We start from the raw sequence: 12,970 nt of genomic DNA on the forward strand, positions 1-12,970 counted from the left end.
ACACAAATAGTGTCTGAGGTAGAATTTGAACTAGATCTTCCTGACTTGAGGTCCCATACTCTATAATGTAACTTGCCTTAAGAAGAGAAGGTACCTAGTATATGAAAGGAAGGCCAGGAAGGGTACCAAATCTGAAAGGTCAATGAGTATATAGTCTGGAATGTTTTGATGGTCAAAAGGAAAGAAATGAATAAGCATTTATATTAAACACCTTATGTGCCAGGCATTAGAAAAGAAAACATTTGCAGTATTGGGTCTTCTGTGGCTATATAGACCTTAATTGGACATGTTTAGAATTTGTGTAAAGATTGGACTGAGTGATTGCTTTCTGAGGTTCACTCCATCCAACTAAAAACGTTAGACTTTTACCATATCTAAATTACAAAATTTTTATATATCATAGGAAAGCACTAACAATAGATTCAACATAATTTAAATCTTAAGACACTTAATTAAGCCTTAAGGATGTTTAAGAGTTTGAGACATTAGTGAATAAAGAAGATATATTCTGACATGATTTTTTTTTTCTCTAGAATCCATAACTAATAGACTTATTTTAGGAACTTTAAATGTAGCATCATAAAAAAGCAATCTACTATCAACTAAACCTGTAGTAAATATATTTAGTAAACACGGACCTGAGGATTCAAATTAAATTTGACAAATAATTATTAAGTACTTACTATGTGGAATATACTGTGCTAGGCACTGAGAATATAAAGAATAAAAACCAATCCTAGACCTTGGGTTTACAAATCTATTTTGAGGGGGTAGCAGTTGGAGAAAGGATAGATAACACAAATAACTAGAATATTAAATTTTAAGTTCATAAAGAGAAGTCTGAGTAGTGTAATAGGAAGAGCTTGTTTATAACAAAAAGTGGAATCATAAAATCTTCATAAAAGGAAATAGCAGCTCCTGAATAAGCCCTTGAAGGGGGAAAAAAGTGTGAAAGAAGACATTAGAAATGGAAAACCAAGAGAATAGCACACAGTATTAAAAATGGCCTGGTGTCCTTGTTTCCAGACCATACTCATTTATGGAGATGATAGTTAAGGAATAAAATGGCCTTGCAAGCATTCTTCCAAGCTACTTTGTAAAAGGACAACCATGCAGAATAATGAACAAGGGCTGAAGAATTATGTTTAGTTTTGGAAAGATGAATTTAATAGGAGTATTTTTAGTGGTTTTTCCATAGAGATGAAGGGATGGTGTTGGCTCTAATCTTTAAGTGAACAAAAAAGTCAAGTAGGTGGAAAATTTTCACATACCTTAAATTCACTTTTTGGGTGAGGAGGTATATCGAAGAAGTAATTTTCTGATGAATTGTAGAAATTAATGAAAAAAATATGTGCATATATGTGGAATGAAACCAACTTACAATTTTTTTTGGCTAATACAGAAAGTAACAAAATTTATTTTCTTATTTAGGCTAGACAAATGGCTGCTGTCCTCCTGCGACGTCTTTTGTCCTCTGCTTTTGAGGAAGTCTATCCAACTCTTCCTTCTGATGTTCAGAATGCCATCAAAACTGAACTACTCTTAATTATTCAGATGGAAACACAGTCTAGCATGAGGAAGAAAGTCTGTGATATTGCTGCTGAGCTGGCCAGGAATTTAATAGGTACTTATGTTATGAAAATGCAATAATATAAAATGTACATGTTATTCAAGTATTTTTTGGAATGAAGTTCATAGTTTACTTATAAGGACTCATTCTTTCAAAAATGGGACTAAAGAGCTGGGATCTTTTGAATTGTCTCTGAAATGTACCTATTATGTTTTTTTTATATACAAACATAATTTCAGGTTTGGAGTGTAAGACAGTCAAATTGTGCATCTTCTAATGTATATGCGGGTGTGCTTAGTGAGATCAGTTTACATCACTTTATAAGGCCACTCCCTGAATATTTAGTACTCTGTAGTTAAGAAATAAATCATTTGAATGGTCTTGTCAATGTTTTACCCTTACTTTTTGACAAAGATTTGTAAGTATACCCAAGCCAGTAGTAAAGCCATCTTAATTAGTCATGCTAGTGAAGCTATGGGAAATACAAATTGACAGTTCATTTTTAAAATTACTTGATTTGTGGCTTTGGGATCTTTCTAGATTTGAATATGGGTATGCAAGATATTTGAAAGTTCACAGCAGATACAAATGAAGCCACAGTTAGAAAGTTGCCCAGTTTGTTTATTTTCTTTTTCTTATTTGAACTTTCTTAGTTCTCATTCCATGATAAAAATAAGTGATATTGCAACTGATAGAATTCACTGTTTTAGCCTATATTTCTTATTTTGGTTCGAAAGGAATTACTATGGCAAATTCTGTTTGTTTCATTTCCCTCCAAATCCTTCATATTAAATGCTGATATCTTCAGCCTTGAGCTCAATTGAAATTTTTTCTATTTTGGGTACTGAATGGTATACTGGAAAAAAGTGTAATAAGACAGGTACAGGGTTCAAATTTGCAATTTCCTTATCTCTGAAGTGGAGCGTAGATGATAATAACTTCATTGCCAATTTCACCTTGAGGCAGCTGGTGTTTTTGTTTAGTTGTGATTTTTCATGACTTCATTTGGGATTTTCTTGACAAGATCCTGGAGTGGTTTGCCATTGGCTTGCCCATGATCACCCAGCTAATGTCTCTGGCCAGATTGAAATCAGGTAGAGAGATCTTGATTCCAGACCAACTCTATCCATTATAGCATCTAGCTCCCCAAGGTAGCTGGTAGTGTTGTGAACTGAATGCTGGGCAATATGCTCTTTTCTTCCCTTTTAAGGTCCATAGCTTCACCCCAAATCACTTTACCATCCCCTTGCTTTTTTCTTCATTTTACTTCACAGCTCAGTTAAATTAGTAGCAGTCTTTCTGACATAGACATTTTCTTATGAAGACACTTTCATTATCCCAGGAAATCTTTTGCGTACCATTCTTGGCCAAAATGCAAAGTACCAGTGCTAGGGAAAACAAGGCTATGGATTTTGACATAAAAATAACCCCCCCCCCCCCCCCCAAAAAAAAAAAACTATAGCCATCAGTCTCTCTGGAGTAGTGACACCCCCTCATCTTTAGAAGGAGGACTGCTTCCTACAGTTATTTCAAGAATTATCAATCCTTAATGTGCATTTTTATAATTTATTTAAATTTAAGAAAGTAATGTGATTCATCATTAAGGTTTTTTAAAAGAGCAACCTTTAGATTGATTAATTTCTTAAATGGCTATATAGATGCTCAAATGCCTACAAATTCTGTTGTATTTTATAAAATGCCTAAGCATTACTAAATTTGTAACATACTATTTTTACTTATTTTCTTAGTTAATAAATATTCATCATAACTATAATGGGGATCCTTGAAATTTTCTGATCAAAAAGGATACCCTTTAAATATAACTACCCATATTCACTTTTCTTTCTAAGTATAACAACATTTATTTCCTACTATTTTTTGATGCATACTGTACTTTTTGGTTTCACTGGGTTAAAATAGCCCTTTTAGGCTAGAGATCCAACCATTATAGTATTGGTTCTATGGGAAACTATTCTGAATTCCAAACAACCAACTTATAATGGATCTTTTGGAACACAGCCCATTTATAAGTTGAGAACTCTCTTAATTCTTCTGAATACTACATAATTCTGTCTTAATAAACTTTTGCAAGTTCCTCTTTTCTACTTGGATATTAATGAATTCATGGGTTTTTTTAAACACTTGGTAGAATTGGTCTCATTTTAGTGATCCTTAAACTAAGCTTCAAAGACTTAATATAAAGGGCATGTCTGTGAAGCATAGTTGATAATCTAATTAATACATTTAGTAACTAAAATCACTTCTATAATTTGTTACCCAAAATATTAATCTAAAATGCTTCCAAAGATTATTTTAATGCTGGACTTTCTTGATGCAGCTCATTTTTCCACATCTATTGATTTAATTGGAATTTTGTTATCTGAAGCTACTTTGTTGTCCATGCGCCCAAAATGATTGTTCTCATCCTATACCATACTCAAATTTCAGTGTAGATTTTAAGTAAAGGAATGTCTATATTTGGTTGATATATATGCTTCAATGGATTCTTAAACTGAAAACATCTTACAAGAAAGTTTGAGGAATGCTTTAGTGATTTTTTTAACTATGTGGATTGTTGAAATGGTTAGCCTAAGAAATAAATTCCCTCTATGCTATGAAACCATAAATTTTGCTTTAAAATGTGAAAGAAAACTTCAAATAGAGTGAGTCTAAATGAAAGTGTTGTTGAAAGCTAAAATTTATTTCAGTTTTATGAATACTTTTTAATCAGACGGATCCAAATAAGAGAAAATTTTGTTACCTACAAATTTAATATTAGTGAACATTATGAACATATATAAGGATTGACCCTTTTTCTCAATTAAACTTATCCTTCTGAGGTAATTATACTGCTGTTGAACTACAATACAGTACTACATTGACTTCATTTTTTTTTAAATGAGGAGTCACCCTTAAAGAAACTTCATTTTTTTAAGTCTACTTATACATTTACTGCCTAAATTTCTCTGCTTCCAGATGAGGATGGCAATAACCAGTGGCCAGAAGGTCTGAAGTTCCTTTTTGATTCAGTCAGTTCTCAAAATGTGGGACTGCGGGAAGCTGCCCTTCACATTTTCTGGTATATTCATGGATTTAGTTATTGATGTAATTCTTGGAAGAAAATAAAACATTTAATATTTGTTTCAGCCCCTATCTAGGATCTCTGAACTTAAATTGTTCGACTTTTTATGGTTTTCAAGATAATTTTGAGAATATGTATGTATATCTGTATACATATATATGCTCTTTCATTTTGTCTTAAAGGTAGATAATAATACTTTGCTCCTATATTGTGCCTTCTGTAGACTAGACCTCTATCTCTTCTAATAAACAGAACTCTATTGGAATTATCTTGCTCTTCTCTGTAATTAGGGACTCAAACAATAACTAGTCTTTACCTTTCCTTCTGTGACAGTATCAAGAAGTGGTTTTCATTATGTGTTTTTCTATGTAACTAGGCTTTTAAAGGTTTTAGTGTGCTGCTAATTTAAGAAAATATATTTTTTGTATATGTGAGACACACACACATATATATGTGTGTGTATATATATGCAAGTCAGGAAAATGATGACACATTTTGGGGTACTTATTCACATTACAAAATAATTATTTCTAGGATTATTTTCAGTCCCTTGTTATAGTTAAGATATACTTTGAATAACTCACCAAGGAACAAAATCTATGTTAACTGAAGTATGCTTTTACTTTCAGTTAAGCATTTAAAGAAAGGACAAATGTAGGCATCTTCATGACCTTGTTCTTAATTTAATTTATACTATTTGACCACCTGACCTCAAACATCAATAGACATTGTGTTTTTCATTGACTTTTGAATATAGAAGAATTTCAAATAACCTAGATTGCTGGGAGCAGGATCTAGTTTTCAAAAACCCTACCCCACCCCCAATCATCATTCCTGCTTCAGATTTGATCACTATTCCTATTCATCTCTTAGACCAGAAGCAGCTTCCAGCTGGGAACCAAAGTGATGACAAGGAGTAAAAACAGAGCAGGGAGAAGTGGCCCTGGACTAGCCTAAGCCTTTGTGGTGGTACCTTTGCTTACATTTTCCACCCCATTCAAAAATTATATTGATGGAAGTGGTAGGCAAGATTAATGGTAATTATTAAGAGACAATTTAAACTTACATAAGCATTTGACATGAAAGCCTATTTTTTTTACACATCTTATAAAATTTTTAGGAACTTCCCTGGAATTTTTGGAAATCAACAACAGCATTATTTGGATGTCATCAAACGGATGTTGGTTCAGTGTATGCAAGACCAAGAACATCCAGCGGTAATAAAAATTTATATTAATATATGTAGCTTAACATTGCATCTTAATAGTAAAGAAATGTAAATAGCAAGGATTTCATATTATTTTCACTTCCAAATAGATGTAATAACTAGTATTTATTAGGTACAGTGAAAATGAAGTTTAAAGTTTACATAGCAGTAGCCAACAATGGAGGATTCGAATTTACAGCACTGAAATATAGTTTGTTTCTTCTGACCCACAGTGTTTTCACTTTTCAGATAAGGACATTATCTGCAAGAGCTGCAGCTGCATTTGTGCTTGCAAATGAGCATAATGTTGCATTACTCAAACACTTCTCAGACTTGCTACCTGGAATCTTACAGGTAAGAAAATAATGTAGCAAAGGATATAACTGTCCACTTTTTCTGTTTAAATATACACCAGCTCTGTTCCTTAAATGTTTTGTGGAGTTTTAAATATTCCAAGTTTATGGCTTCATCAGAGTACTTATTTATATAAAGTGGAAGGATATATATTATAGATGCCTATGTGTACATAGATAAATTTATTTAGATTTAAGTTTTAGTCCTAAATCTTTTTTTAGACCAGTATTCATGGAAATTTTATCCATTACACAAAAACGAGAAATTTCTGGATTCTTTGGACACTTAAATTCTTTAAACCTGGACCAGATTTCCTCCACATTTTTTTATCTTTCCCAGTGCCTAATTTTGCACCAAAGTGACCAGATAGCAAAGTATACATTGAACTTGATTAACAGTTCTTTGATGGTATTTGTCTCTGGTCCTCTCAAATGTTGGCATACATACACATCACTGTCTGTTGCTCTCTCTTCTCTCTCACTCCTGTTGTCCTTCTGGAAGTCTTTTCACTTAATCTAATGATCACTATAAACTGAGATAACCAAGAGCCTCATGAAATTAATGTTCTTTTTGGCCTTTGGAGTAAACACGATAAAACAAATTAACTGTTCCTTTCTCCTTTAAGGGGATACAGAACAGGCTTACCATTTTATTTGAAATTAAGTTTCATTTTTTAGGAGACTTGATTTAATTGAGTTTAAACAAAAAGCTTACATTAAATACTGCATTTAGTTGAACTAAAAATTGATTCTTAATACTTTTGTGCCTCATATTTGGGGAGATGGCAATGGTAATGATGATACAGATTGGAATTATAAACAATTTAACATTTCCTTTGTTCATAGGTTGCCATACTTGGAGGATATTACATTGTGGTGAACCTTTTGATACTCTCCATACTTAGCTTTTTAAGAATATCAATTATAAATGCATTTTATACATATGTATTAGAAAATTGATATTTCATGGTTTCCAATTTTGAAATAATTCTTTGACCTCCATAGTGTTAACTAGGTTGGTTCTTAAATTTAACCCCTAGTCCTTCACTAAGACATCATATACAGATTCTTTCCAGTACAGTGTGACTTGTCAGAATTTTTGTTCCAATAGCATACATAGCCTTTGAGAATCCTATATTATCTTTATATGGTGATGAGATAATTATAATAGCATTTTATGGAGTCAAGTTAAGTCAACAAATATTTACTCAAATGTTGCTGATTATGACAAATGTGTATGTTCATGCACACACACTTAAGAGAAACAAACAGGAATTACTTGGTTATTAATTCAGGAATAATGACAAGAATGGGCCAGCTGGGCACATCACTGACTAGAAAAGCCCAAACTTATATATATATATATATATATATTTTTTTTTTTTTTAAGGATAAAGATGAAAATATACTACAAACCATTGCAAGAAATTTGGCCTGACCCAATCAAATGAATAATTGAGGCTCAAAAATAAGAAATGAAATAGGCTACATATACTGATCTTGTTTATTACAATTTTCTGCAAACATTTAATTTATTACCTCAAGGATATGTTCAGATGAACCCAGGGACCAGCTAATACTTTGCTTCAAAGTCAGTTATCACTTAGTTTCCTTGCTAAGAGGAAAGACATGGCAGCCAAAAGTAACAAAAGTAACACTGGTTTGGACAGTAAAAAATTAAAATCTATGCCTGATTTAGGGAGTTGGGGGGGGGGTGGTACTGCTAATTTTATTGGCAACAGACATTAACTTGAAAATATTTTCATTTTCCATGGAACATTCTTCAACTGAAGATGAAGTGCCAAGAACAAGTACCAATTATTATAGATTTCTGTTTATTCATAGTTTATATTTAGTTACTAAGATTGTATTTATGTGATTTTTATAGTGTTTATTAGATGTAGACAGTAAGAGCTCTTTTTTTCCCTTCCCAAAGTGTATAACAGCTGAGTTACTCTGCAAGTAAAGTTGTACAATGTGTAGTGGCAACTAAGTATTTGAAATTCTAGTAATAAAGTAAATTTAAAAGTAACTATCAGCTTTTAGATTTTAAGATATAATATTGATGTCCATGGCTGATGTCAACTCTTAAGGTTAGTATTAAATTCATAGAATATATATGGGTACACGTGAGTTTGGACAAGATAGAACATGACTCAAAAATGTGCCTTCCTCATAGGTTGGCTAGAGGTATGGTACAAGAAAATTTTTTTGACTGGTTTACAAAGAACCCCAGAATTGGAGAATGGAGAGACATGGGTTTATTTCTCATTTTAAATGCCGGTTTTATGATGATAGGCAAATCTCTTAACCTCTCTCTCAATTTACTTATCAACAAAATACATATATAGTACTTTCTAGAGAGCCTGGTAGAAGCCATTGTGATGATGCATGCAGAGTATCACATATCTTAAAAGCAGTAATGTCAACTGTTAAAGGATCAAGTTCAAGAGCTTATGAATTGTAGCACTTTGCTTCAAAAGAATCATTACATAGCATTTGTATACTGAAAGAAGATCTTAGTACAGTGAAGGGGGGGAACCTTTTGGAACGTTTTAGGGACCCCATGCTATGCCCCACCCACCACTAGACTGAACCAGTGCCCGCCGCCTAACTATACAGGGCTATGACCTGCCTCCTATGTTCAATTAGGATACCTGTATGTACAATTAGAAAAATGCATCATCATTCCCTTCCTGGAGGTGACAGGGTTCCCTGTGCAATTTCTATACCATGCCTGAGTTATCAAGATAATTTTAGGGTTGTGACTTAAAAACTAAATTTAATTGGTCACTGGGGAAAATCCCAAATAAAATACCCAAGTCAGTCTGGAAATGTATGGTAATTTAATTAACATAGAGGGAAGGAATTTAAGGAGAAGGAGGGAAGAGGATATAGGATTCCTCTTGCCTGGCCTGTGCCAGGGGGAGTTTAAAATTCCCGCCTCTAGGTCTCTGAAGAAGATTAGAAGCTTCTAAGGGGGGATAAAGTTGGAAAAATAAAGGAGGAAACTCAGTCAGAAACTCACCACCGAACCTGACAAATAGCTTGTAGCCATGCTAAGATGCCAGAAGGCATGAATCCATGTATTCTGCCCTTCCAGTTTTACAGCAGTGGAGGTGGTTAGGATGGCTGGATGGGGACCCTCCCATCCAGGTGTTAGCTGGTTTGATCCCTCCTTTGTACTGGGTGTGTGATTTCCTCTCCATCCTCCTTTGAAGGATTGGGAAAGATTTGATTAGCACATTCTCTTAGAGCTTTTTGAATGGGGCTCAGCCCTAGATTTGCTCAGGGGGGTATTTTATTTAGGATCAGTACAATCTGGAGGGCTTGGACCCAGTCTATTCTTTGCTTACAAAAGCAGGACTGTTACCTGTTCTATTCACCCAGTAAGGGTCCACAAAGACTAAAAGGACTTTGTACATTTTGCAGGGTATTAGGTGCATAGAATCTATTGTCAATCTTGAGGGTAGTAGCTGCCACTGCTTCTTGGTCCTGGTGCTATAGGGTGTGGTCCCAACCCTTTAGCCTCCCTGGAGGTGGGGTGGGGTAGAGGGGAGTAGCCACTCCCAGGGCTGAGCCCCTAAAACAGTGGAGAGAGGCTAGAATGCTTTACCCCCTGTACAGGGTTTGAGTATGGAGCCACCCTGCCAAGCCAGGGGCCTGTTTGTGCCCATGGAGAGACCTCTGCTTTCACATGTGCTATAGGTTTGCCATCATGGGCTTAGAGATTTTAGAGCAGATGCTTGAATTGGTGCTTGAATAATAGTTGTCCTTGATCACAATTAAGAAAATGTCTTGCATAATATACCAAGTGTCTTCTAAAAACTTAAGTGTGGAATCAACATGGTTTTATTTAGTAATGATTGATAGGTTTCCTATAGCAAACTAGAAGTTTAATAATTATTAGAGACTAGGATATATTTTGAACAAATTCTATTCAATTTCAGACTTTAATTTTTTATTATGAATTTAACAAATGTTATTTCCCTGTTATTAAATACTATAGTAGCCTTTTGTTTTTAGATTGGTCTACATAAATATCAGTTTTTCCATTTTGTCTTTTATAGGCTGTAAATGACTCCTGTTACCAGAATGATGACTCGGTCCTAAAATCCCTTGTTGAGATTGCAGATACTGTTCCAAAATACTTACGTCCCCACTTAGAAGCTACTCTACAGCTGAGTCTAAAGGTAAATTTTATCACTTTGAGATCATTTTTCCCTAAATATTCTTGTAATGTACTTAGATCTTCTTGTTTTATAGTTATGTGCAGACACTAACCTCAATAATATGCAACGTCAACTTGCCCTTGAAGTAATAGTGACCCTGTCTGAGACTGCTGCTGCTATGCTGAGAAAACATACAAATATTGTTGCACAAGCTAGTAAGTAAAAAAAGTCTTTGTAAAAAACTTTTGTTGGTTTAAATGATACTTAAATGAGAGAAAGTTAATGTTCTTAAATAAGTTCTTCACTTGAATACCATTTGGAAGTTTGGTCAGTTTTACATACCTCACTGAATTAAAAGCAGAAGTTCATTTTCCCCATTTGAAAGGATTGTTTGACTTTAAAATTAACTTATTGTGTCAAGTTTAATTTGGGAAAGCAAGCAGGTTTGTTGGCTGTATCTCCTGTTAACATTTCCTGCCCTAAACTGTACAAATAGATACTACTTTACCCTTTATACAACTCTTTAATCTGAATAGGGAAACAACTTCTATAACACCCCCCAAAATTTGTTATCTAATCTTTATTGAAGAGCTCTAGTAATTTTTTGAAAATACTATCCGAAATCATCCCATGCTACTTTGGACCCTGTTTAATGTAAATTTTTTCCTCACATCAAATCTAAATTTGTAACCAATTAGCAATTTCATTAGCTATTATTAGTGGTTCTGCCCTCCAGGGTCAGAAATAGTCTCATACTTTTTCACATAATAGCCTTCAATTACTTGAGAATGCTATCACATTCTTCCTCCCTTCTCCAAATTATATACTACCCTGATTCTGTAACAGAACCTCATATGACATGTATCTTCAGTCCTTTCATCTTCCTTAGAACGTGATATGTCTTTCTTAAACGTGGTATATAGAAATGAGCACAGTGGTCCAGATGGTTTGACTAGAGTTGGAATACAATGGGACTACTTCTATTAATGCAGCCTAAACTTTCATTATCATTTTTAGCTGCCACATCACATTGTTTACTCAATTGAATTTGCAGTTCCAGGACTTTTTCTTTTTCCTAGGCCAGAGGTGCTTATCCTAGAATTCATGACCTTATTTACATATTTTGATAGTTATATTCTAATATAATTAGCTACATTTTTAATAATTCTTTTTACTTTACGATCCTACATATTTTATTTTATGCATTTCTGTTGTAATATTGCCAGAAATTGAAGTGAAGCTAATTGATCCTAGTTTGAATAAAAAAATTGAAGTTGTGGTATTCCTATTTTCTGTTCTAAAGCCCCTCTTTTTGTTCTCCATGATTTCTAAAAGGTCACTGATAGCACCTATTCTGTTACTTATGTAACTTTTCAGTTTCCTGGGATACAGGTCATCCGGGCCTATTGGTTTGAACACAGTGTGAGTAACTAGGTCCTTTCCAGTTCTCTCTCATATTACTTTTGGCATCACATTCTTGTTAAATATTTGTTTTATTTTTATAGTCTAATGGGTCTTGTTGGTAAACAAAATAGAAGATGCAAGTTGAGTGTTTCTGCTTTTTTTTAATGATACATTATCATTCCATTTATTTGTCCTGGGCATTAATCTGATCCCTTTTTTATCCTCACCACCACTTTTGAGTTCCAGATTCTCTTTTTTTCCTCCTACCCTCCCTTACTGACTGAGAAGATGAACAATAAATATATCAGTTTTATATCAGTTATACAGCCTCACCTCAAGACTCTTTAGAAAACAAAAAGAATAAGCCCATTTTATCCATCCTTGTAAACTCATTGTTACTTCAGCATTCATGTCATTACCTTTCTTAAAGGACCATACCATTCTTTCATATTCAATCCCATTTACCTACTTATTTCTTTTAACTTCTGTATACATCATCTTAAAATCTTAACTCATCTCTTAGTTTATGTGTATCCCCACAAATCTTTATCTAGCTTTGTCTTTTTCCTCACTGGAGCCATTTGTGTCATCAGAATTTTTATTCTTGTCAGAAGTGCTATGGGGAGGGTAGAGTACTGGACTTATAGCTTGGAAGAATCAAGTTTAAAACACCCTAGAAATTTTAATTGTATGGTCCTACTCAAGTCACTTGACTGAATTTCCTTATCTCTAGGGTTGGAATCTTGACTTCCAGGTATAAATATATGATCCCCTTTCTTCATTTAGTTCTTTGAAAAATTCTTGACAATGTGGTAACCTGTCCTTTATTACATTGAAAGCCACTCTACTCAATTTGACCTAGGTGCAAATCCTGACTGTGCTGTTTACTACCTGTGTGACCTTAGACAGGCGATTCCAACTCTTTGGAAACCCTCTTATCTATAGAATGAAGGAAGCTAAATTAATTGTGATAACTCAAGTTTGGATTCTGATCAATTTGAGCAGGGTGCCTTATCCCCTACCCTTAGTGGGATGATGGAAAGGAAAAACTTACTAAGTCTTTTAGGGATAGGTTAAACTAAACATTATAAAGGTGATATAGAGTTCAAGGGACATATCACATAAATCTATACAAATTTCCTTTCTTTGTGAACAAGTTTTTTTGTTGTTTTTTTTTAAACT

At 33.8% G+C, this 12,970-nt stretch overlaps 1 protein-coding gene across 1 annotated transcript in view; it reads left to right on the top strand.

Annotated features, from left to right (window-relative positions):
• IPO5 (importin 5) overlaps positions 1 to 12,970 on the top strand; it is a 69,642-nt gene that overhangs the window by 22,640 nt on the left and 34,032 nt on the right. The window contains exons 6-11 of the mRNA XM_001377082.5: positions 1,432 to 1,624; positions 4,547 to 4,649; positions 5,773 to 5,869; positions 6,109 to 6,213; positions 10,283 to 10,405; positions 10,479 to 10,599. Of these exons, the coding sequence (XP_001377119.1) occupies positions 1,432 to 1,624; positions 4,547 to 4,649; positions 5,773 to 5,869; positions 6,109 to 6,213; positions 10,283 to 10,405; positions 10,479 to 10,599 (742 nt within the window). The remainder of the gene's footprint in view (positions 1 to 1,431; positions 1,625 to 4,546; positions 4,650 to 5,772; positions 5,870 to 6,108; positions 6,214 to 10,282; positions 10,406 to 10,478; positions 10,600 to 12,970) is intronic.

The sequence above is a fragment of the Monodelphis domestica genome, chromosome 8 (genome assembly GCF_027887165.1).
Source record: "Monodelphis domestica isolate mMonDom1 chromosome 8, mMonDom1.pri, whole genome shotgun sequence".
Lineage (NCBI taxonomy): Eukaryota > Metazoa > Chordata > Mammalia > Didelphimorphia > Didelphidae > Monodelphis > Monodelphis domestica.